The sequence below is a fragment of the Hyla sarda genome, chromosome 1, assembly GCF_029499605.1.
Source record: "Hyla sarda isolate aHylSar1 chromosome 1, aHylSar1.hap1, whole genome shotgun sequence".
Lineage (NCBI taxonomy): Eukaryota > Metazoa > Chordata > Amphibia > Anura > Hylidae > Hyla > Hyla sarda.
Genome location: NC_079189.1, coordinates 109,443,311 through 109,470,606, shown reverse-complemented (window position 1 = coordinate 109,470,606; position 27,296 = coordinate 109,443,311). Strand labels below are relative to the sequence as shown.

Genomic DNA, 27,296 nt, shown 5'->3' with positions numbered 1-27,296 from the left:
TACAGCGTGAAAATGAAGCCTTCCAATATTTGCGGTTTTATTTTCAATTTCCTCAAACAAATAATATTTTTGGGGGTTTTGCTGTATATTTTATGATAAAATAAAAGCTCTACGGTAATTACAAAGTACAATTGGTCATGCAAAAATAAAGCCTAATCTGGGTCTGTGGACGGAAATATAAGAGTTATGATTTTTAGAAAAAATGAAAAAGCAAAAATAAAATTTTCTGTGTCCTTAAGGCCAAAATGGCCTGTGTCCTTAAAAGGTTAAGGATCTCTGGTAACATGAAAGCTGAGCTGTGATTGGTTGTTATGGGAAAAATCTCTCCAGAATCTAGGCCCAGATTTATTAAATTATGTGGGAGAAAAACTGAAGCCCCATAGAGTGTAAATGGAGCAGTGGCTGGACATGCATGCTACTGAGGACAAGCAGGGCTCTGTGTCCCCGAGTCACACAGCAGGATGACTGACAAGCCACACAGGCAATAGCTGCAAGACAGCATGTGTTCACCCCAAGAGTTTTGAGCAGCATGAAATGTTGTTTCAGACTCAGAGTCCAATCTATTTACTATGGGGACACACAGGTGGGGAATTTCCAGCCATTAAATAGGTATTCCAGGAATTTTTTTTTATTTGATTATGCTACAGGGGCTGTAAAGTTAATGTAGTTCATAATATAGTGTCTGTACCTGTGTGTGACGTTTTCTCACAATTCTTCTGTGATTTCCACCCCCTTATTTATTTTTAACAGCATACAAAATGACTGTTGTCTCGGATTTTTCCCAGCTTGCAATGCGACCGAGACCTGACACCCTAGTCAGCTGATGACAGGGAGCCTGTCTGCTTCAATGGGTGGAGGGATCAATCTGCAACTAATGCAACCGCTGTAGGCACCCTGATTGAAAACCACAGGGCTTTTGTTTCAATGGGTGGGGTGGCCGATGTTTGGGATGGAGGAAAATGGCATTGTGGGATTTGTAGTCAAAAAAACATAAGTCAAACAGGAAATACAAGTTCACAAAAATCTAGCCACAGTGTTATGGTAATCTCATGACATATCCATTTAGCCCCAAGACAAGGGCAGATCCTTCCTAAGCATGTCCATTACTGCCTGCCAGGAACGTACTAAAATCGTACGTACTTAACCCCTTTAATTCACAGGATTGTGTAATTTCAATAGTAAACAGGTCACATAAGAACGCACTCATTTTTTCTACCAGCCACTCCCCTTTCCGACTGAAAAAAATATATAAACTTTTCCAGGTTTGATGGGTTTGTAGGTTTATTTTGGCCCACAAATTCTGTGACAGACCATTTGTGGCACACCTCACCACATTTTGGTGCACAACCCAACTAAAGCAGGTCAGGATAAGAAATCTGTTGGAAGTTTGTGAGAATATCACATTAGGATTGTCACTTCTATGATTACAATCTGTGTACAGAGCTGCATTATATGGCGACAATATACAAGCAATGGGAAAAACTGTAACGTGTGGCAGCAGGCATTAAATGTGAATAAATAGCACTCGACCCTGCTCCGTTTACTATAGCAGTAAATTATAAAGAGAATGCGCAGAAAATTTCCAGCATACTTCTAATTCCACCCTAGGCTACAATCACTTGTTGTAATGCAGAACTGGCTGGGACAGTACAAGCTGTACAAAGGTATTAATGAAAAAATATAAGTCATAACAGAGTGACAAAAATGTAATTTGGGGTAATGAATTGAATTCAGAGAAAAAATAATAAAAATATATATTTTTTCTTTATTTATTAAGATCATGCTTCATGTTCATGGTTGTTGCATTCTTTGTGATCAAATCAGATTAGAACATTTGATCTTTAAACCTGATTTGGCACAAACTTCAAGACCCTCAATGTAACAAGCAAATCTGGACTTCAATATTCCTTATGGACTTAATATAGGTTGAATAAAGAACAAAGGTAAAGCCTGGGGCATTTTCTGTGTATCGTGTAGTAATGAATCACATTGTTATAGATGGTGCTTATGAGCTTTGTCTCCGGATTCTTCGATCCTATAACTAGGATATAGTCAATTAAAGCTTATACAAAGCAGAAGTAGCCTTGTATAGTCGGGATTATAGGCGCAGGGCTAGCTCAGGGGTCACCACACCTGTAGCTCTCCCGCCATTGTGAAATTACATTATCCAAAAATCCACACGCCTAACCATATAAGAAAAAAAAGGTTTACAAGAAAAGTCCCCAGTTAGGTTAGTGCTAGGACAATACAGTGGTCCCTCAAGTTACAATAGTAATTGGTTCCAGGAAGACCATTGTATGTTGAGACCATATGGAAACCTGGTAATTGGTTTTGAAGCCACCAAAATGTCATCCAAAAATAGGAAAAAGTGAGGATTAGAGATAAATAAGTAGATAACTAATATAGATAAAGAAAGTCCTTACATATAAAAGTAAGAAAGATCTGCTGGGAGCTGTAAATCACTGTCTATTTCAGTGTTTCGCAAAGAGGGTGCCTCCAGCTGTTGCAAAACTACAACTCCCAGCATGCCCGGACAGCCAAAGGCTGTCCGGGCATGCTGGGAGTTGTAGTTTTGCAACAGCTGGAGGCACCCTCTTTGGGAAACACTGGTCTATGTAGAGGAAAGAAGCTTCTTCAGGACTCGCAATGTCCTTAAAAAAAAAAAAAAAAAAGTTAAATGGAGCCGCCCTCACCTGGTGTCCAAAGGAGCAGCTAACCCTGGCACAGGTAAAGAATATAGAACATGTAGTACCTCCCTATACTGTAGGGGGCGCTACCAGACACCAGTCAGTGCATACACTTCAGTAATACAGGGGTTTTACCAGTGAATGCCCATTCTGATTGGTCGGTTCTTCCAGCCCGTGACACGTTTCGCAGATTCCATAGCATTGTATGTTGAGTCTGGTTTCAAGTTTCAGGTCCAGAAAAGACAATTGTATGTTGAAAATATTGTAAGTTGAGGCATTACTGTATGCTATCAGCAGTGATCCCAGATGGTATGAAGATTCCTTATATGCGTTTTATATGATATATTGTCCACAGATTTTCATAACTAGTTTTATAAGTTATTGTAAGTGCAGGGATAATATAATGACTGTAACTAGAAAAATAGTATACATTATACATGTGCTGCAGCTTTAAAAAGGCAGAGGAGATAATAGAAATAAAAAGACTTTACCTTTACTTCCACAGACTGCATGGCCAGGTCACAGGGGGGTTTCAGAGCTTTAGGTCTCGTGGCGTACCAATAAGTTGTCAGAGCTGCAAAGGCACCAAAACCCATCAAGGTGTTTGTGGGAAGAGTGCGAACATACTGCCGAACATCCCCCAGCTCTGGCATCCGGATATTCTTGAATATCTCATGTGCTTGCATTGTTACTGGTGCTCTCTAAACCTGTGGGCGGAGAAGAGACGGGAGGGGTAATGTATTAGGTAGGTGAACAACATGACCACATACTTGAAATCTATTACTCGTGCAGGAAAATCTAAAGCCATAAAATAATGTTCATGGTCACATGCCCCTGTATGCAGAATGCTGGCTCTTCTGTTCTTATCGTTCAGTACACAGACTGCAGGCAGACAAAACATTTCACATTTACATGTTGTTTACATATCATGTACTAGTGTCTTCAGTACAAGAGCCTTAAAACTATAGGGCAAAAGGACTGACAATGTCAGCTTACATTTAGGCTAGGGTCATACATGGTGGATATGAAGCAGATTTTGCTCACCATATTAGAGGAGGTCAGGGGGGAGGGGGTCAGATTGCTTCATTCATTTCTCAGAGGCCTTTTAAAAAAAAAAATTAAAGAAGCGATCTGATTGGTTGCTATGGGCAACTCTGCAAATTTTCTTCTGGGGGAAAAAAAAAAAAAAAAAAAGTCTAATAGGGTGGGGTACAACCACCGGGATTTCCCACAATGTCCTGTACAAGTCCCGGCTACTAACACGTCCTTGGAGGAGAGCGACCCCCACCTTCTTTGACTAACACAAAAGCCGGTCCACTTAGCCAATTACCGGTCACAGAGAAGCCCCGGGCATCACTTGTGTTCGTCCAGGAAAGTGGGGGGGCCAGAGTGCACCGAGGACGGGCAAGTAGCAAGGGTCTTGCACTGGGGATCAGGGTGGAAGGGGGGGGTTCCCAGTGGTCTTACCACCGTGATCACTTATCCCCTAGCTTGTTAACTTGTGGATACGGCATAAGTGTCTGATAAGTTCAGGATAGGGGATAGGTGTGATAAGTTCAGTTCCTAGACTACCCCTTTAAATGACTGATGCCCTTCCTCAGGCTTCCGGCACCCCCCATCAACTGTTCGCAAGAGCAGCGACACGCTGCTCTACACAGTGAATGGGACTTTTCATTTAGGGATAATTTCAAAACCTGTGTCCATAGCAACCAATCAGATTGCTTCTTTCATTTTTAAAAGGGCCTCTAAAAAATATTCGATTGGTTGCTATGGTCAACTTTTCCTTTGCACAGGTGCTGATAAATCTGCCCAACTGCATAGTAATGGCACCGGGTAACTGCAGCTCAGCTCCTATTCACTCAATTGGTAGCTTAGATGCAGTAACGTGGTGCCAGAGATAGACCGCTTCCGGCCAGGTTCACTGTAGTGCAGTGTGCCGCAGCTCTCACGATTAGTGACGGCCTATCCTGAGGAACCCAAAGTGGATGACAAAGGAATACAAAAGAACACATACTTCTGCATTCTACTTTATTCACTTCTGACTTAGGCTCTAAACTACTGACACCAGCCAAAAACTAAGTTAAAAAGCGGTTATTCAGGATTACAAAAAGGTATAAGCCCTTTTTTCTTTTGAAAATTAAATAAAAAAGTATGTCTGTCTAATTGTATTTAACTTGTAATGCAACACTCTACAGACTTCATTGAATAAAACTAAAACAACAACACACTATACATATTTTGACAAAATTACATGTGGATGTCTGTCCCATAGAAAACGGCTACTCTGGTGGAAAACTTTCTCTCATAATCAACTGGTGCCAGAATGTTATATAGATTTGTAAATTACTTCTATTTAAAAATCTTAATCCTTCCAGTACTTGCTGCTGTATACTACAGAGGAAGTTGTGTAGTTCTTTCAAGCCCGACCACAGTGCTCTCTGCTGCCACCTCTGTCCGTGTCAGGAACTGTCCAGAGTAGAAGCAAATCCCTATAGCAAATCTCTCCTACTCTGGGCAGTTCCTGACACCTGAGACAGAATTGTCAGCAGAGAGCACTGTGGTCAGTCTGGAAAGAACTACACAACTTCCTCTGTAGCATACAGCAGCTGATAAGTCCTGGAAGGATTAAGAATGTGAAATAGAAGTAATTTACAAATCTGTTTAACTTGCATCTGGCATCAGTTGATTTGAAAACATTTTTCCACTGGAGTACCCCTTTAAGTACATCACCGTATATTGTTTTTTTATTTTACCCACTAACATGTACTTGAGATGTAGGTGATGGTTATAAAGCCTGTAGGATACAATAACAAATGTTAGATTTTCCGTTGCAGAAAATGATGCGCCAAATCTGTTTCATAAACGTTAATGGAGTTGAAACTTTTGCACATTGATTTTTACATCTCTCAGAAGTAAAGCAAATTTCCACAAAAAAAAATAAATATATATATATTATATTATATTAATTATATTTAATATATATATATATTTAATTTGCTTTGCCTGAATTTATCCTCACCCTACTCGAAAACAATAGAATTAATTGATTTTATAAAATTGTACGGACTTTTAAAATATCTGTACTGAAAATAAAATGTTAGGAGCCGACAATATACAGTAATCCCAGAATATTACAGGATTACAATTCTGTCACCATGCCAAAAAGTGAAAACATAAGCAGATGACGTGTGTAAGTGACATACGGACACTGCCCCCTTTTGGACAAGTTTGGGACTTGCTGAAAGGATCAGGAAAGAGCAATATTTACAGTATAAGAACAACCATTATCATAGGATACAACAATGACAGATGGAAAAGATTGCTCTTTCATACAGATTTAATATCCAAACGTCCAAACTACGCAAATATCGAGGAGAAAACGGGGTGCAGCGGCTCTTAAAGTGTATACAGTATTGTATTGTGTGTTAAAAAAAAAAAAAAAAAAAAAAAGGAATAAATTAGTTTTTATGAATGGTTTGCCGTCAATGTGTCCAGGGCTTCAGTAGATCAACCAATGTGTCTAACTGTTGCAAAACTACAACTCTCAGCATGCCCGGACAGCCTTTGGCTATTTGGGCATTCTGGGAGTTGTAGTTCTACGAAAGCTGGAGACACCGTTTGGAAAACGCAGATTTAAAACATTTTAGGCATTGTCCAATTACATTTGTGGCCGCAAAGGAGAAAAATAATAAAAAAAAAAAAAAAATAAAGAGTATAAGTGGATCAGGAATTTATTTTTTTTAAAGTGTAGGAGCCCCATCTAAGGGCACTACAACCCCCAACTATGCATAGACATGCTACAATTATCTGCATTCCTCACGAACAAGTTTCGTCAGTTCTCTACAGACAATATAGGACTCACCGTGTTCTCTGCTCAGCCTTATGAAGTGCAACCTGCTGCGGGGGAACTTGTCATCTGCTGTCCCAGCTGCAGGCAAGGACTCTCAGGACAGAAGTCACATGCAAGGACCTGCTACTTAATGCCTAGTAGGCAAAAGGTAACAGGAGGGTAGGAGCCAATGACCGTGTAATCTGCAGAGAGTCACCCCACATGAGGAGGGTGGCATCCCTGACACAATGGCGCAAATATTGGTCATAAGAACAAAAGGACAAGTGACAGACAGATATTCATTCACGGTCCCTAGCTGGCAGAGAATATTAACCCTTTCCTATCATGGTAGACGTCAACTGTTCTGCATGAAGAAAAATTCACATAGTGACACAAGATAGCCACCAGGAGGTTTAGAATGTGAGGTCTGACAGAACCAAAAACCCCAAAATGTTAAGTTTTATAGCAGAATTTATTACGTTTATTTTTTTTATATATGTTTGAATTAGACTCGTAACTGGTAATACACAGACCTATCTATGTGGATTTGTCACCCCCAACCACTGGAGTTACCCTTTGTAATGACAAGCTTTTCTTATTTTTATTCTTATTTTTTAATATATAGTTTGAGTAGAGAGAGTTGGTACATTTCACTAACAATAAAATGAATGTGAAGAATAAAGCTTTGCAACAGGATTGTTTCTACATTGCTCACTCCTGGTTACAACCTTATCTTTTCTATACACCTGAAGGTCATACAAAGTAAATAACCTGGCCAGTCACTTCTCTCATTGATTCTCTAGAGTAAGGAAAAGGAATGTGAAACATTCTCCCTAAGGGTCTATTCACACGTACAGTATTCTGCGCAGATTTGATGCACAGGATTTGAAGCTGTATTCAGTCCTTTAGTTTACATTGAAATCTGCAGCAGAAAATCCTGCGCATCAAATCTGCGCAGAATACCGTAAAAGGAAAAGAAAGCTTAAAGGGGTACTCCGCCCCTGGCATCTTATCCCCTATCCAAAGGATAGGGGATAAGATGTCAGATCGCCGCGGTCCAGCTGCTGGGGATCCCCGCTGCGGCACCCCGCTATCATTACTGCACAGAGCGAGTTCACTGTGTGTAATGACGGGCGATACAGGGGCCGGAGCAGCGTGATGTCATGGCTCCGCCCCTCATGACATCACGGCCGTCCCCTTAATGCAAGTCTATGGCAGGGGGCGTGACGACCACCACGCCCCCTCCCATAGACTTGTATTGATGGGGGCGGGCCGTGACGCAACGATGCTCCGGCCCCTGTATTGCCAGTCATTACGTGCAGAGCGAACTCGCTCTGTGCTGTAATGATAGCGGGGTGCTGCAGCAGTGATCCCCGCCGATCTGACATCTTATCCCCTATCCTTTGGATAGGGGATAAGATGTCTAGGGGCGGAGTACCCCTTTAAAGGGTATGTTAACAAATTGTAAAATTTCCCAACCAAAATAAGAAAAAAAGTCTATACCCATAACTGTGCGACCCATGTTTTCTTAAACTTCTGTATTTTACATCAGCTGGTGCCAGAAAGTTAAACAGATTTGTAAATTACTTCTACTTAAAAATGTTAATCCTTCCAGTACTTATCAGCTGCTGTATGCTACGGAGGAAGTTCTTTTCTGTCTGACCACAGTGCTCTCTGCTGACACCTCTGTCCATGTCAGGAACTGTCCAGAGCAGGAGCAAATTCCTATAGCAAACCTTTCCTGCTCTGGACAGTTCCTGACATGGACAGAGGTGTCAGCAGAGAGCACTGTGGTCAGACAGAAAATAAATTAAAAAAGAAAAGAAAAAAACTTCCCTCTGTAGTATACAGCAGCTGATAAGTACTGGAAGGATTAAGATTTTTAAATAGAAGTCATTTACAAATCTGTTTAACTTTCTGGCACCGGTTGATTTAAAAAACATTGGCTGACATTTATCATTGCCTTTAGACAGTTTTTTGTGTCTACAAAAGGCGCAAAAAAGGCTTTGTGCCTTTTCTGCGCCTTTTGGTCTACACATTTCTGCTGTTTTTGAGTTGCAATCCACTGATTTTGGCAATACACATGATACGGAAGAGTTTTATGTACTGTGCCTTTTTGTGAAAAGGCGCAAAAAAGGCACAAAGCCACTGAAAAGTCTCAAACTACACCAGCCCAGACTTAGCTTAGCTTTTTGGTGTATTTGAAGAGAGAAATTTCAGAAAATGTTTACATGCACAAATGCATGCTCTGTGACCATTAAATAAATTTGGTGCTCCTACAAAAAAAAGGTGCAAAAAATGCTTCACTAACACCTACTATGATAAATGCCAGCCATTGTGTTCCACCGGAGTACCCCTTTAATGCCATGTTTTTGTCGGTGGTCATGGCACCTTGGTTCACGTCCGGGTCCTGTGCCATTCTGGAGCAACGGTTTGTCCAGCATGCATTAGGGTTTACACCTTTTCAGGGAGTGGCAACACAGTTCAGGGCAGAAACAACAGATTTAGGGGTGGATAGTACCGCCAGCTGGTTTGTTACATGTAGGTTTGTAAGGTTGGCGCTCCATGAAAGGCCACTAGACTAGACCTGTTGCTCCTGAGGAGTTGGGAAGATCCTGAAATAGTGATCTTTATTATATGGATCCCAGCAGACATATGGGGGAGATTTATCAAAACCTGTGTAGAGAAAGACAGAGTGGTACAGTTGCCCACAGCAACCAATCAGATTGCTTCTTTCATTTTGAAAAATGAAAGAAGCAATCCGATTGGCTGTTATGGGCAACTGCATCGCTCTTCCTCTGCAGGGGTTTTGAAAAATCTCCCCTATAATGTTTATTATGTCTACTAATGCTGAGTTCATTTCAGGTTATCACCCCTATTTTTATTAACCCTTACTAGAATATATCAAGTTTATCTTTTATCCCTTAGGTTCACATGTCTGGCGGTTTGGCATAGTTTCTCTTTAGCATGGTTGTGCCAGATTAAACATTCTGATTGCAGTTATTCGCCAAGTTGACGGCTCTAATGTCAACAACAAAGAGAATACAACACGTCCCAGCATTCCCATTCAGGGCTACCATCAGGGCAATACTGGCATTACTGCCCAGGCCAAATTAAAATGATAAAAGGGGCCTCCTGCGGCTGGCTCTGTCCAATTCCCCTATACTGTCTGGAGGAGCAGTTGGCTGGGCAGTATGGGACCCCAAAATTTCTGATGGCGGTTCTTGCTGTATATGAATGAACCCTACATAGCTTCCTCTGTCATTCTATTCATGAACTAGGAGCTCAAGACTACCAGCGGTTTAGGGTGTAGTGCATAGAAAGCGGTGTTTTTAGTAAATGTTGATTATTATATGTAAGCAAGACTAGATTCATACTACGGAATCTCCAGACCGAAATATTCAGAGGGGGGCTGGAGCCAACTGAATCAGTTGGCCCTAGGACTGAGCCAACGTTGCCCCACCAACCACTGAAATTTAGTAGTGTGCATTGTGCATTACAATCCTAATGATAGAAATTTCCAAGCAGAATTTCAAAAAGCAAAACTCGGTAGTGTATATGGACCCTAACTCTGCATCTGTAACAACAGTCTCCAAAGAGCTGCAAACGTAAAGAAGGAAAAAAAAAAAAAAAAAAGTGGTTAAAACTTTTAAGTTCCTATACATTTTTTAGTGGACATGGTAATGTATTGCTAATAGCAGACACCACATTGGCAGATTAACCCATACTGTGAAGTCTCCGGAAGCCTCCATGCTTACAGCGTAGGGGCGATTTAATTCACAACACACAGCAACATCAACTCCCATCTCCTGATCAAGCTGCACTCGCCCCACTGGGCAAAGAACAAGAGACTATATTGTAAGCTGTGCACACTTCACAAAATAAGCTATTTGTTCCAGCTATCTGGAGAGCTGTCACTAAATGTGAAAGGGCCACTCGCCACTTATTCATCTACTCCTCCTACATGTGCGCACACACGCCCGGAGTCTTCTGTATGAATTGGATCCACACCCCAGCAATAGTTTAGAAGTCTGCACCCACTTGGTGACGGGCACATTTATTCAATGAAAAAGAATTTAAATGGCTAAGTGACCAATGCAGACCAGAGGACACAGCAAACTAGCAGAGATGTAAGGCATGACAAATATTACCAGGGAACAGAACTATATAGAAGTAGTCCTAGAGACTTTTGGCCCTCCTTACAAAAATATAAATAAGTCTATGACGTTGCAAATTTCTAAGTTAAAAGGGGGTTATCCACAAATGAAAAAACAAACAGCTGCTTTATTCCAAACAGCACCATAACTGTCCTCAGGTTGTGCATTATTTTACAACTGACTCATTTCAATGGAACGGAGCTGTAATAGCACACACAACTTAAAGGGTTATTCCAGGAAAATAAAATTTTATTTTTATATCAACTGGCTCCAGAAAGTTAAACAGATTTGTAAATTACTTCTATTAAAAAAAAATCTTAATCCTTTCAATAATTATCAGCTTCTGAAGTTGAGTTGTTTTCTGTCTGGCAACAGTGCTCTCTGCTGACATCTCTACTTGTCTTGGGAACTGCACAGAGTAGAAGAGGTTTGCTATGAGGATTTGCTTCTAAACTGGGCGGTTCCCGAGACACGGGTCATCAGAGAGCACTTAGACAGAAAAGAACAACTCAATTTCATCAGCTCATAAATACTGAAAGGATTAAGATTTTTTTAATGGAAGTAATTTACAAATCTGTTTAACTTTCTGGAGCCAGTTGATATATAAAAAAATATATATGTTTTTTCCTGGATAACCCCTTTAAAAACACAAATATGGGGGGGGGGGGGGGTTGATTTAGCAAGAAAGAAGCATTTTTCTTATCATGGCCAACACTTTACCATGGCTGTGTAAAACAGAAGAGGATGGATAGTAAATTGCTAAGAGAGACATCAGTGTCCCTGGGCTGTGAGCAAAGTCCCCACAGCTGCACCGATGTGTGGTGAGAAAACCCAAGAGCCAACAAGTAGAGCTGGACAATGAGTTGAGTATGAAAAGGGAGTTGAGTAATGGATGCAGGGAAAAGCCCTGACCTATGTGACTGCTGGTGGTAACCAACACTTTTCCACAGCTCATCAGGTACAGAGAGGGCAATGCCCAAGTTGAGTAAGGGCAGCTATATAGACAGCCAAGGCCATGGGACTACTATAGCAGTAGTGGGGGGGGGGGGGGGGGTCGGTCTAAATAGGTAGAGAATGCAAAGTAGTGTGCCCTTTGTCAGAGATACAGACTGAACCACTGTGCCCCTGGCCCAAGGGACGGAGACTGACAATGAAAAACATTGCCGCAGCAAGATTGCTAGCTACCACTGCCTACCGTGTACTGACCTATGGCATTTATATGGGAACCCCAAGAATACAGTCATATCCATGACAATCATTAGGCCGCCACTAAACCATTGGGCACTCAAGAAACCAGCTAAACACCACCTTGAAACACAACCGCTAGAAAGCACATTCAGAGGACAGCTCTGTCAGCCAGTACCTCTCCGTAGATCAGAGTTACTAAGAAAGCGATAGAATAAAACCAATGCACCGTTAAGCAATTATTAAAAGTGCAGCTTGGCACTAGAAACGCATTGGTTTTATTGGGGGTACTGGCAACATTTCTAGTCGTTGCGTTATGTTTGAACCATTTTACAATAGGGATGTAAGAAAAAATCGATTCTCGCGATAATCGCGATTTTTCATTTGCCGATACAGAATCGATTCAAAATATTTTTGAATCGATTCTTTTAGGGATGTGGAATTTTTAATAAAACGCACTTTTCTTACCTGCCAACGAGCCCGCGGAGCTCCGGTACAGTCCGGTACAGGTGTTCGGTCCCCGGGCTGTATTCTTCTTACTTCCTGTTAGTCCGGCACGTCACATGGAGCTTCAGCCTATCACCAGCGGAGGCGGGACATCGCTGCGGCTGGTGATAGGCTGAAGCTCCATGTGACGTGCCGGACTAACAGGAAGTAAGAAGAATACAGCCCGGGGACCGAACACCTGTACCGGACTGTACCGGAGCTCCGCGGGCTCGTTGGCAGGTAAGATAAAGTGCGTTTTATTTTATTTTGCAGCCCGGACGGGATAACATGAGAAAAGTGAGCACCGGAGTACTAGATCGCCGCTGTCAAAGCTGACAGCGGCGTCTATTGGGATCTATGAATGCTCCCAGGTGGGCGATATATCGCGATGTATCGTCACCTAGACGGTATCGCGATATATCGCGATATATCGAATCGCCACACTGGTATCGCGATTCGAATCGAATCGCCAAATTCTTGGCGATTCACACCCCTATTTTACAATAAAGGACCATACACAGAATAGAAGTCACGGCCTTACCACGAGTTTACTGATACTAGTTCTCTTTTTTGTTCTATCTTTATTTTCTAGTTTCCTTATTTCACTGTATCCCAGCAATGTTGACATATAGGAATAGTTAGTGATATACACCAAAACTGATTGTATAGCTGAACCGAAAAAAACTTGATACATTGAAATTCTCTTTTATTCTTTTACATTATTTCTGTGTTGTAATGTTATTTGTTTGGAAAAATTCAATCAAAATGAATTTAATACAAAGTCACGGCCTATCCAACTGCACATGAATTGATTCTGAAAATTAGCCATATGGTTAATATGGCTGCAAAAGAGAAAAAATCTGGATGTCCCCAAAAACGTCCAGGATTAGTGCTGGACCACTGGGCAATATCCTAAAACCTTATAGGAAATGGACTTCCAAGCCTAACGTTCCAGATTCCTAAGAGCTGTATTAGAAATGATTAACTGTTCCATTTTGGTCTGAGGAGTGCCGAGAGGGACAGAGGGCAGAGCTTTCCAAAAGAAGGGAACGCAGTGTCTTTATATATCCTGCCAGAGTCCTCAATGACCTCTGAAGTTGGCAGCCATTTGTCTAGATATAGCTACCTCCTTACACTGTCAGGATACACCATTGCCTAGAGACTGCTGAGGATTCCTGTATACAGCCTTTTTATTAACTGAATAGTATTGTATATATAATTCTAGTCTGTCAATTTTATATAATTATTCAGTCTGTTACAGCTGTGCTCTCAGGGCATGCTGGGAGTTGCAGTTTGGCTACAGGTTGGAGATCACTGGTCCAGAGGCCTCCCAGCACAATATGCATTGTATTAGTTCCCAAACCTCTCATCACCACTATTAAACCATGATCGCTAAGCTCCTGCTCCAATAAAACTACAGATATACTTTCTAGAACATTCTAAAAAGGCCTTTTCTAGTTATTTTTTTTTTTTTTTGCACACCTACCGTATATACCCGAGTATAAACAGAGTTTTACAGCACAATTTTTCGTGCTGAAAACGCCCCCATCGGCTTATACTCGAGTGAACTCCCCACCTGTTCAGTGGTCTTCAACCTGCGGACCTCCAGATGTTTCAAAACTAAAAAAGCCTATGGCTGTCCAGGCATGCTGGGAGTTGTAGTTTTGAAACATCTGGAGGTCCGCAGGTTGAAGACCATCCAGGCGTTCGTCATCATCCAGACCCATCCAGAGTTTTCTACTCACCTCCTCTCGGTGGGAAGGAAGGGTGAGCTGGTCCGGGCCATCTATGCTGCAGGGACCGTCCGGTGGGGAGGGTTAGTCGTATCGGGCTGTCTTCACCGGGAGGCCCTCTTCTCCGCTCCGGGCCCGGCCCCGGATTAGTGACGTTGCCTTGACGACGACACACAGCGTCCCTGCGCATGAACGTCCCTGTGCGTCGTCTTCAACCTGCGGACCTCCACATGTTTCAAAACTACAACTCCCAGCATGCCCGGACAGCCATCGGCCATCATGCTGGGAGTTGTAGTTTGGCAGCATCTGGAGGTCCGCAGGTTGAAGATCACTGGATTGACAGGCGGTGATGATGAAGGTGGGGGGTGGGATGATAGGCGGTGATGATGAAGGGGGGGTGTGGGGGATGATGACAGGTGGTGATGATGAAGGGGGGGGGGATGATGACAGGCAGTGATGATGAAGGGGGGGGGGGGATGATGTATTTCCCAACCAAGCTTACAGTCTAGTCATTAACTTTTCCTGGGTTTTTGGGGTATTTGACCACAGTTTCAGTGACAGTAACAAGGTCACATGGCCTATCACTTCTACAACAATTTGGTCAGTAGTCTCCAGTCTATAGCACTCTGAGCATGATGGGAGTTATAGTCTACAATAGTGGAGACCCATGTTTTTATTCTAGACTTGTAACTATAAATTATACAGGATAAGAACATGATCCAAAAGATTTCACTTAGTATGAACTTTAGCATGATTTGCGTAGAAAAATGTGGACACAAAACTCCTTCTGCAATGTATTCATAGAGAAAAGCATCCCCCAGACTGGACAGGTGGTTAAATACTTTATAATGCCAGTTAAGCTGTAAGAGCCTCATGTATCCTACTGAGGGCAGAGCGAGGAGATAATCGCTTCTTGTCTTGGATATTCTCAGTAATTAGCAGCTCTGCCAGGCAAGGACTTCACATACTATCTGCAAAAAGACAAAATGGCCCTAAATTTACTAAGAGTGGAGTGGAGGTTTCTTTGTGCTTTTTAATTCCCTACAGTATTTACTAAGGTTTCCCCACACTTTGCGCTGCCGACTGCCGCTGCCGACCACCACCACCCACCACTACACATGCTCTGATCTGTCTGGTTTTCCTCAGCTCAAATCCACCACATTTTATGTGGAAACCTTAGCAAATATGTTGTGTTTTTGTGAAAATGTCGGAAACACGCCCCTATTCCGGGACCACGCCCATTTTCCAGGCGACCACGCCCCTTTCAGGTTTTCTTAGCAAAATGGAGAGTTAGTCGGGTTTTTTCAATTATGGCACAAATTCTGGCGCAGACAGAATTTCTGGCGCAATGCAACAGAATCTGGCGCACAACCCGACAAAACATGTCGGGTTTGCAATAGTAAATGAAGGCCATTGTTTTTTTAATGCTGAGGACAATACTAAGAAAAAAAAATATGCATTTCAAACTTTTAAATGCAAAAATGTTGCAGTGAGGGCATGCAGCTCAATAAAGAAAAGAAAAATTTAAAAAAATAAAAAAAGTACCAACAAAAAGGTATGCTAACTTATACTGTGGCATGACCAGAATCATGTTTTCTCCCAGAATCCACAAAATACAAGTATACATTCAAGAAAGGGCAGACTCTACAGTAGACTATGGGCGAGATAGAGAGAGATAGAGAGAGAGAAAGAGAGAGAGAAAGAGAAAGAGAGAGAGAGAAAGAGATAGAGAGAGAAAGAGATAGAGAGAGAAAGAGAGAGAGAAAGAGAGAGAGAGAGAGAGAGAGAGAGAGAGAGAAAGAGATAGAGAGAGAAAGAGATAGAGAGAGAAAGAGATAGAGAGAGAAAGAGATAGAGAGAGAAAGAGATAGAGAGAGAAAGAGATAGAGAGAGAAAGAGATAGAGAGAGAAAGAGATAGAGAGAGAAAGAGATAGAGAGAGAAAGAGATAGAGAGAGAAAGAGATAGAGAGAGAAAGAGATAGAGAGAGAAAGAGAGAGAGAAAGAGAGAGAGAGAGAGAAAGAGATAGAGAGAGAAAGAGAGATAGAGAGAGAAAGAGAGATAGAGAGATAGAGAGATAGAGAGATAGAGAGAGAGAGAGAGAGAGAGAGAGAGAGAGAGAGAGAGATAGAGAGATAGAGAGATAGAGAGATAGAGAGATAGAGAGATAGAGAGATAGAGAGATAGAGAGATAGAGAGATAGAGAGATAGAGAGATAGAGAGATAGAGAGATAGAGAGATAGAGAGATAGAGAGATAGAGAGATAGAGAGATAGAGAGATAGAGAGATAGAGAGATAGAGAGATAGAGAGATAGAGAGATAGAGAGATAGAGAGATAGAGAGATAGAGAGATAGAGAGATAGAGAGATAGAGAGATAGAGAGATAGAGAGATAGAGAGATAGAGAGATAGAGAGATAGAGAGATAGAGAGATAGAGAGATAGAGAGATAGAGAGAGAGAGAGAGAGAGATAGAGAGATAGAGAGATATCTATATATATATATATATATCTATATATCTATATCTATATCTATATCTATATCTATATCTATATCTATATCTATATCTATATCTATATCTATATCTATTATATATACATACACCCTTTAAGGGTATGTTCACACTGCTTAGCTCCCGCGGAATTATACACAGTGAACATTAACAGCAGTGTGAATGGGTCTTCCGCAAGACCCATTCAAACTGATGAATTTCAGTCGCCGAAAATTCTGCCGCTGAAATTGATTCGTGCAAGGAAAGAACATGTTCATTCTTTGCACGGAAGTCCGCAAGCCCTGCATTGCTGTCAATGGTGAAAGCGCAATGCCGCACGGTCGTATCGACAAAGAATTTAGTATTTAGTTTGCGCTGACACTGATGCTCCCTGAACCTGCAGGACAGCTTGAATATCTGTCAACATTTAAAGAGGTACTCCGGTGGAAAACTTTATTTTTTTTAAATCAACTGGTGCCAGAAAGTTAAACAGATTTATAAATTACTTCTATTAAAAAAATCTTAATCCTTCCAGTACTTATTAGATGCTGAATACTACGGAGGACATTTTTTTTTTTAATGGAACACAGTGCTCTCTGCTGACATCACAAGCACAGTGCTCTCTGCTGACATCTGTCCATTTTAAAGAACTGTAGGAGAAAATCCCCATAGAAAACATATGCTGCTCTGGACAGTTCCAAAAATGGACAGAGATGTCAGCAGAGAGCATTGTGCCCGGAGTACCCCTTTAATTGCAAAATTAAAACCTTAAGTGCAGATCCTGCTCTGTCTTGCTCTGTATCCTGAATGGAAACCGGAAAGGCTTACGAAGCCATAGAACACAGCTGGTGCGTACTTGCTGTTTGTTATAAACAACTTTTCAATTATTTCAACAACTATCCCTATCATCCAAAATGTAAAATCAACTTTTTCCCCAGATATTGTAGGTCAGCGGTCTCAAACTGTGGCTCTCCAGATGTTGCAAAACTTCAACTCCCACCATTCCCGGACAGGCAATGGCTGTCGGCATTCTAGAAGTTGAGGTTTTGCAACATCTGGAGGCCCACAGTTTGAGACCACTATCTTAGGTCAACATCTTCAATGCTCTTCTGTGTTGAAAAAAGGCTCTAACAGTCTTCATCAGATGATCTTAATATGCTATTTATAGATGCTAAAGTCAGCAGTGTACAGGCAGCTTTAACATAATGATCATTTATTTACGGTCAGACTGCCTGAGACTAAAAGTACAACAACAATACATAGTAATGCTAACAACGGTAATAGTAATAACGATAATAGTAATGACAAAATATTAATAACGAGCATGATAATCCTACTAATGACGATCATAGTAACTACAATAATAGTAATGACAGTCATGTAACAACGAGCAATGAAGATTATAGTAATAACGATCATAAAAATACCAATCACCATTACAATATAACAACAACAACAAGAACAATAATAACATACTTACTTCGCGGTCAGAAGTGTGCCCAAAACTGCGATCGTGGGCTCGGCCTATAGAGGGCCTACCCAGGTAGAGAATGGTAAATATATGGGAGGGTTGGGCAAGTGTCGCCAAACGCCATAACCTCTTGCAGGGCCCTGTCCATCAAGGGCCAAAGACCCAAATAATATCCTTTGATTCCCTACCACCACCTGTCATTGATCTAACTTCTCTGAAAACGTGTCCGTAACAATAATTATGCAGTGCTTTGCCCTGCAGACGTGGCAGGCATAACAAGTATACTACCGCCTATGAGTTGTGATATTATTGTTCTGAAAACATGTCAGTAACAATAATTCTGCAGTGCATCCCCCTGCAGACGTGGCAGACATAAGGATACTACCGCATATGAGTCGTGATAATATTGCTCTGAAGAGGAGTCAGTAACAACAATTGCAGTGCATCCCCCTGCAGGCGTGGCAGGCACAACAGGTATAGTAATGCCTACGGTTCATAATATAATGCTCTGAATATGTCAATAACAATAATTACGCAGTGCATCCCTCTGCAGATGTGGCAGGCACAACGGGTATACTACCCCCTATAAGTCGTGCTATTATTGCTCTGAAGATGTGTCAGTAAAATTAATTACGCAGTGCAGAAAATTATAACAATTTTTTATAATAATAATAAAAATAGCGAGAGCCAGGGCAGAGACTCATTTACCCCGACGGGAACCTAAAGAAACACCACCCCAGCTCACGGCCTTACCCGACCTCCACTTGCTGTATCAGATCCCGCCACTGCTACGGGCAGAGCCAGTGCACGTGTGGCTCATGAAAGGCAGGATACGCCATCTGGGTAGCAAAACTACCGGAACCATCCTCCCCCACATAGCTCATAGATCGAGGCAAGCTCCGGGACTCCAAGCAGCCGCCTGAGCTTGAAAACTGGCGGGAGATACAAACGTCTGCCGGAACGAGCTGCCACACCCCTTCACGTCAAACGCCCAACACGCCCTGACCTGTATGCAGGGGAGCGTTCTATACCCCCACGCCCCTCCCACAAATACAGCCTAACAGGCTTACACATAGAGCAAACAGATGACACAGCACTTTACATACAGGGAGAGATTTATCAAGGGATTATGGGCTCTTTTTTTCTTCTTCCAAAAGTCATATGTGCGCCTAAGCAAATTTTTCTGCGACTTTTGGCTGTAAGCAAAAAATTACAAAAAAGAGCATACCAAAGCAAATGTACTAACATATTAGTGTTTTTTTTTCTTATTTCAAATCCGTTTATGGACTACAACAATTTATTTATTTAATAATAATTTTTTTTTTTTTTACAGGCTTAGTAGTGGAAGCAGTCTTATAGATGGAATCCACGGAATCCATTACTAAGCCAGGGCTTAGCATTAGCCCCCAAAACAGCTAGCGCTAACCCTCAATTACCGCCCAGGGACCCACTGCCACAGGGGTGCCGGGAAGTGCCAATACCAACAGACCCGAAGCGTCAAAAATGGCGCTCCTGGGAATAGGTGGTAACAGGCTGGCGTTATTTAGGGTGGGGAGGGCCAGTAACAATGGTCCTCACCCACCCTAGTAACATCAGGCTGTTGCCAAATGGTTGGTATCTGGCTGAAAAGTTTTTCAAATCAACTGGTGCCAAAAAGTTAAACAGATTTGTAAATGACGTCTATTTAAAAAATCTTAATCCTTCCAGTACTTAACTTCCTCTGTAGCATACAGCAGCTGATGAGTAGTTATTTTCTGCCTGACCACAGTGCTCTCTGCTGACCCCTCTGTTAATGTCAGGAATTGTCCAGAGCAGGAACATATCTTCATAGCAAATCTCTCCTGCTCTGGACAGTTCCTGACAAGGACAGAAGTGTCAGCAGAGAGCACTGTGGTCAGGCAGAAAAGAACTACTCAACTTCCTCTGTAGCATACAGCAGCTGATAAGTACTGGAAGGATTACGATTTTTAAATATAAGTAATTTCCAAATCATTTAACTTTTTGGCACCAGTTTATAAAATATATATTATATATTATAAATATATATAGTTTTCCACTGGAGAACCCCTTTAAGCTTTTCTCTTAATTACGGTAGTGTTTTCTTTTCGGGGAGGCAGGAAGGTTCATTTTCCTTGGCTACTAGATGACAGCTCCATCTACACCTTCATGATGAATCCTATTGGAATTTATCAGCACAGTGCTAGGCAGTAGGAATAGTACGTGCATATGAATTTCCTATTATCTTCAGATGTAAAAAAATATTTTGGGTCATAGGAGGGCATGCACAAATACACAGATCTACTCTTTACGTAACGCATTCATGCAAGCTCAGCAGTTACAGACCATATTAGGTGGGTACAACACAGATAAACCATCTAGGACTTTGTAACAAAGCTCAAAGTACTACTATCTCACCATGAGGCTCAAATAGTCGCACTATACACTTACACAGGACAAGGTATTAAAGGCCCAGTTAAAATTTTTTTGGGTGCAGATTTTTCAGCCAACAGGACTGCAGCCATGCAGGAAGACAAGTATAGTTAAATTTTGACAACAAAATCGGCCCCAATATTCAAAAAGTGTAAACTGGTCCTTAGGGAAATTAATGTGATATTGAACCACAAAAATCCGTTCATAGACTTATGTTCTCAGTTCCAAATGTCCGCACAGAAAATCTCCAGGTGGACATTCCGGAGACTGTGGGCGCTGGCATAATATGCCAGAACCGCAGGGGAATGCGGCATCTCATAGACTTCTTTGCCTTCTGTGCAGAGTCCACAGAAAGAATGAACAGGTTCATTCTTTCTGCGGACACTAAATTCAGAATTTCCTTGCCAGAAACTTTTGGCGTGGAAATTCTGCCATGTGCACAGTGCAGCAAAATCACTGCAACAATCGGAGATTTCGTTGCAACCGAGTCCCATTGAATTCAACAGGAATTTCCGTGCTAGATGTCTCTGGCACGGAAATTCCGATTTCTGTGTCCGCAGAAAGAACGAACCTGTACATTCTTTCTGCGGACTCTTCACAGAACGCTTAGCCATCTGTTATGCTGGTGCCCACGTTTTCGCAGTCTTTCGAGATTTTCCGTGTGGGCATTCCGAAGTGTGAACATAGCCTAGAAGGACAGCTCGTGGAGGCTTCTGGGAATACTACATGAGTACATATGGCATCCAATGAGGCATGCCACAATATGGAGGTACAGTAGCCGGCTCATACGTCTCTATAAGGCTAGGTTTCCACACAGGTTTTTTCCTGGTGTTTTTTTGGGGAATACTGCCACTGCAGTTTATTTACTGAAGTCAGAAGTGGATCCAGTAGGACAAATAAGTATAAGTCCTTTCTTTATATTTCCTATTCCTTTGGAATACACTTGTGGCTTTGGCTCAAAAACTGCAGTGGCAGTTTTCCCCCCAAAAATGCCAGAATAAAATCTTTGTGGAAGCCTTGCCTTAGAATTCTAGAATGACCCCCCCCCCCCCCCATGCATTATATACACTACCATATAGTGGCTTTTTACATCACAGTATGAACTATTATTGGACTAATATTGTTCCCCAGATTTCTCTTAGTCATCTAGGTCTTCGATAATACACAAATGGTGACATTCTTACTAAAATTCCATATTACAGAGATTCTCCTCAAGAAAGTGGGGGGTGGGGATAGATCCATAACACATTACCATATAAAGTCACAGGGTCTATAAAGGCTCTGTCCAAAAAGCCCTGCCATGGACATGAGGCCTTATACTGTCACTGCTTACTGGAGAAGGGGACATTGCAATATTGAGCGATCGCATATTCAGAACCCTAGATAGAGTCCTGTGCTCAGTACCATTATACCAGTTGCTTCCAGCTGCGATTGCTGTATTAATCTCCAAAACTTTGTAGTCTGCAGATACAATATTAGGAAGCCTGTGGTGAGAAACTGATAAAGAAATAAAATGATATTACAGAAGACAATATTGAGGCAGACTGCTAAAACAGAGTTCAGACAGCCGTAATATGCGGTGAGCCTCAGTTATATGCAATGTTATCTAGAGAAAAAAAGTAATTTAACCGAAATGCGCCATGTCCAGTCACAGGTTAGCAGCTTTCAGTCACTCGAGATGCACCCTCCTGCGCCCGTCCAGCCTGGCTTGATTGAAATCTTTAGGAAATAGAGTGAAACACATTAAAAGGTGAGGTGTGGGCCTATTGGCTAAGATCATGTGTAGTACCTGTTCTTATCAGGTAGTCCACTGGTAGGAATGGATGGCTGCATGGAGGAGCGGGGTACCGGGGCTGGTGCCACAGAACCAGCTCAACAGTTGCTCTGATTTGCTCCGTTTCCTCCAGGTCTGGTCATGAGGTTGGGGAGTGTAGAGCTGAGATACATTTGTGCCTCAGGGAGCGGTGACCCTGAGGTGCCTAAACTCACTGGATGGATTCCCCACTGAGTGGAAGCACTGCTATCATAGATGAATTGATTATTATATCCAGTATATATATATATATATATATATATATATATATATATATATATATATATATGAAATAGTGTGATTATTATATATTGTGTATATATCTAATACGTTTTTTTCTCCTAGTGAGTACAGTGCAATAATACAAATGAATTGTTTATTATATCGGCCTATATCCATAAAATCTCGTGTGACTTATGAACTATTACTCCTAGCATAGTTTTGTTAAGTTTTATTAATGTATATTTTAGTAAAAATTTATTGTGTTGTTAATTTGAGCAAGTCATTGGGCTAGTTAAACTTTTGCACAAGAGTTTATTTTTTACTCGTGAATAGAACGCTGGCGTAGGGTATGTTCACATGCGCGGGTTTTCACAGCGTATTTAGATGCGGATCCGCTGGTAAAGGCCCCGCTCTATGCTGGCTTTACATGTACCTGCTGGTAGCGGCAATACGCCGCTACCAGCAGACACACTGCAGCGATGTGCGCGGCGTACTCCCACATCACGGCCGCTCTCCCTGCTCTGAGCTAGGCAGAGAGCTCCCGCGATGTGCAAGAATACTGCGAGGCGCACATCGCAGTGTGCCTGCTGGTAGCGGCGTATTGTCACTATAAGCAGGCACATGTAAAGCCAGCATAGAGCGGGGCCTTCACCAGGGGGGAGATTTATCAAACCCTGTCCAGAGGATAAGTTGCCCATAGCAACCAATCAGATCACTTTCATTTTTAACAAGGCCTCTGCAAAATGAAAGAAGTGATCTGATTGGTTGCTATGGGCAACTTTTCCTCTGGCCAGGTTTAGCTAAATCTTCCCCATAATGTCATTATGTAAAAGTTTTTGTAAATGACAGATACACTTTAACTCCTGAAAAATGCATCAAATTGTGTTCTAAATCTTTTTATCTATGGTGTCGGCAACGGTTATAACTAAGGTTCGTTTCTCACTACAAAATTACTCGGTTTTAAAGATCCGTACGAAGTTCAGTCTGAAAATCGGCTGTAAAACGGTAGTCACAAAATCCCATACGGCCGTTAGAAAATCCCATTATAGTCTATGGGATTTTTCTAATAGCCATTTTAACCCGTTATTTTGTGACAGAAGATAGTAACGGGAGAAATAGTGCATACACTATTTATTTTGTGATAGTGCATACACTATCACAAAATAACGGCCTATAATGGGTTAAAACTGCTATTAGAACAATCCCATAGACTATAATGGGATTTTCTAACGGCCGTATGGGATTTTGTAACTACCGTTTTACAGCAGATTTTCAGACGGAACTTCGTACGGATCTTTAAAACGGAGTAATTTTGTAGTGTGAAAGGGGCCTAAGACATCTACGAACCATTCACATGGTTACCATTCACTCGCAAGTTAAAACACTGGTTTCTCCAAGAGGAGCAGACCCTTCCATAAAAGCACTGACCCCCTACGGTACAGCTACAACCAGGCAGCTAGGTGGCGCTGCTGCTGTGCAGAATGCATTGCCACATTGTAGCCTGCAGCTGAGTACTGAGGAAAAGACAACACACACATTATAAATACTCCCCACACAATGCAGAAGTGTCCCCATGGTGGATGTATAAAGCCTAACAAAACAAATAAAAAATCCCCTAAAAATGCAGAAGCTCAGAGAAGATGATTTGTACAATAAAGCAACAGGAAACCGCTGCTATCTGAACAGAAACTACAAGGAAACCCAAGCTATGATCTCCTCAGGACACAAGACATGTCGGCAAAGCCATTTCATTCTACACAGAGCAGTCAATATATTCTAGCAATGGACAAGAACACATTATGCACCCCATACACCAGGTGTTTCCCAACCAGGGTGCCTCCAGCTGTTGCAAAACTACAACTCCCAGCATGCCCGGACAGCCTTTGGCTGTCCGGGCATGCTGGGAGTTGTAGTTTTGCAACAGCTGGAGGCACCCTGGTTGGGAAACACAGTCATACACCAATGTTCTTATAGAGGTGTGGAAAGGAGGGTGACTAATGTAAACCATAGATTTCTTATAGGAAGATAATGGATATTACAGTCCAGTAGAGAAATATCTCAGGACATAGGAACTGAAGGGGTTAAGTTACCCAGAGGAAATAGCAGTGTGTGATAACAGAGGCATCACAAGAAGATCACAGCAGAGCCCTTCATGCCTTAATCTACAGTCATGGGACCTTTAAATAACACAGGGCAATGCTGGGGGCAGACTCAGCTCTGCTATTGCCCCATTTGCCCCGACCCTTGGCAGCCAATACCCAGATCTGGTATCAAGTGAGCAGCAGAGGCCGGACACATGTGAGCCCTGCACACCCGCCAGTGCACAGACACCCACAACCCCCAGCAGGCACAGTACAGCACATAAAGCAGCCTCCTGACAGGGCACATTAATGGACTCCATTCTGATTCCTTCTAGACGTGAACTATGGCGATGGTCACTTACCTCCCCAAACCTACAGGGCAACGTGCATGCCGGGCCGGGCTGTGCTATTTATATAGATATGGACAGATCAGGGCCGTGGTGTGAGCAGCGTGTATACCCCGCCCATGCTGCACTCCCCGGCTATACGGATCTGCATATCCTGGTCCTCCCCCGGGGCTGGCTGCATGCTCCGTCTGCACATACACAAACTCCTCCCGGAGCTCTGGAGCTCTGCCCCCCTTCCCGTCTGCCCGCCCCCGGGTCTGAAAAGAGGAAAAACCACGCATCCAGTACTGTGGGGGGTAATTAATGTGCAAGCCCACAGTTTATTATGGGGTCCCCAACAGAGGTGAGCTGTTACCATATAAATAGCTCCTCCAGCTGTTGCAAAACTACAGCTCCCAGCATGCTGGGAGTTGTAGTTTAGCAACAGCTGGAGAGTCATTGGCTACACAGCTATAGTCACACCACGAAAAAGCTATTGCTGTATAAGGGTGCATTCACACTGAGCAAATCAAGAGGAATTCGTGCTGAAAAATTTACGTGCAGAAAAAAGAAATTTATTTTCTCGCGGAAATGGGGGAGAAAGAAGTGAAGGGTTTTTCAGCCATTTCCGTGCGTATCCCGCGTGAAAACGATGTTGGGCGGAATTTTTTTTTACCATTGACTTATTGATTTCTGCTAGCGGATTCCGCTTGAAGAATGAACATGTCCTTTCTTCAAGCGGAACAGAATTCAGCGTCGGAATTCCGCTAGCAGAATTTCCGCAGTGTGAACAGGACAGCGGAAAAAATATTAAAGTCAATGGGCAGAGGAGATGTGCATTAATTTAGAGCGGAGAATTCAAGAGGAATTACTGTACTCGAGTAAATTCCTCTTGAATTACTCATAGTGAACGCACCCTTAGGCTAGGTTCACACTGCAGAATTTCTGGGCAGAATTTTTGCCAGAGATCGAGCAGGCAGCGCTAGGACCAAGCAGACTGCATTGCTGCCCCCATAGACTGCAATGCATTTCTGGGTGGATCTTTTGGGAGAGCTGCTCAGAAATACATTGCCATCTATGGGAATGGCAATGTAGTCCGCTCGGTCCTAGTGCCGTCGGCTCGATCTCCGGCAGAAATTCTGCCCAGAAATTCCACAGTGTGAACCTAGCCTAAGGGTGTGTTCACACGTCGGAATTCAAGAGGAATTCGAGCAGAAAAAATTATGTCCGAAAAATCGAAATTTCATTTTGCGCGGAATTACGCGCGGAAAGGGGGAAGAAGGAAGAGGAGGGTTTGTGGGAGGGCCAAATCGGCCATTTTATGATTGTGCTAGTCAGAAATTAGTTTCTTAATAATTAATATCATTAGTTCCGCTAATTTTTAACAGATTTTGGAAAGACAGCACTTTGCTCTGCTTCTATCTTGTCCTAAAATGGCTGACGAGTAAAAAAAGGGTGGAGTGTGGGGTGGAGAATGGGTGTCATCTTTTTTCCATGCGCTGTCTCTTCTAAATTTTACCGCACGAATTCCGCGTGGAAACGATCTCGGGCGTAAAAATTTTTTCCCATTGACTTCAATTGAATTCTGCTAGCGGATTCCGCTTGAAGAATGAACATGCTCTTTCTTCAAGCGGAACGAAATTCAGAGTCGGAATTGCGCTAGCGGAATTTACGCTGTGTGAACAGGACAGAGGAAATTACATTGAAGTCAATGGCAGAGGAGATGGCAATTCTTTTGGAGCGGATAATTCAAGAGGAATTACTCGAGTAAATTCCTCTTGAATTCCGACGTGTGAACGGGCCCTTAGGGAATAAAAATAAGAAATAATGAAGATCTGCTTTGCCATTGACTTCAATGTATTTTACTCTGCACTGTTCACACTGCGTAAATTCCGCTCAAGGAATTCCGCCGTGGAATTCCATTCCACTAGAAGAAAGAACATGTTCATTCTCCTTGCAGAATACGCGAGCAGAAGTCCATTGAAGTCAATGGTAAAAAAAATTCTGCTTGAAATCGTTTCCACATGGAATTTGCGTGAAATTCGTGAAAAACTCACGTGGAATTTGCGTGGAAATTCCTCACAAAATAAATAAAAAGGGAAATTCCAATTGGTGGTTTTAGTCCAGCAAAAAAAACAAAAAAACAGTTTCCTCCTATATTCGGCGCAAAACAAAAAAATTTGTACGCATTAATTCCGCGTGATTTTGATGGAGAATGTGCGCAAAAAAAAACTCAATTCTGTGGCTGAATTTTAAGGCAAGGAATCCTCTCCTATTCCTCAGTGTAAACGCAGTCTAAAGTGCACACCTGTAATTCTGTAAATAATTTATAAATTCTTTATTACAATATTACACAAAATAGAAAATACATAGACAAGGGTGTTAAA

At 42.2% G+C, this 27,296-nt stretch overlaps 1 protein-coding gene across 6 annotated transcripts in view; it reads right to left on the bottom strand.

The window, feature by feature from the left end:
* The window catches only part of ACSL1 (acyl-CoA synthetase long chain family member 1), a 130,927-nt gene that overhangs the window by 58,654 nt on the left and 44,977 nt on the right, over window positions 1-27,296 (bottom strand). For 5 of the 6 annotated variants that reach the window (XM_056560065.1, XM_056560068.1, XM_056560056.1 and 2 more), the window contains one exon: window positions 3,179-3,394. In XM_056560065.1, coding sequence (XP_056416040.1) covers window positions 3,179-3,373 — 195 coding nt within the window. In that variant the 5' untranslated portion in view covers window positions 3,374-3,394. Of the gene's footprint in view, window positions 1-3,178; window positions 3,395-24,945; window positions 25,099-27,296 lie in introns of those variants that run through there. The other variant, XM_056560072.1, reaches the window with a different exon arrangement.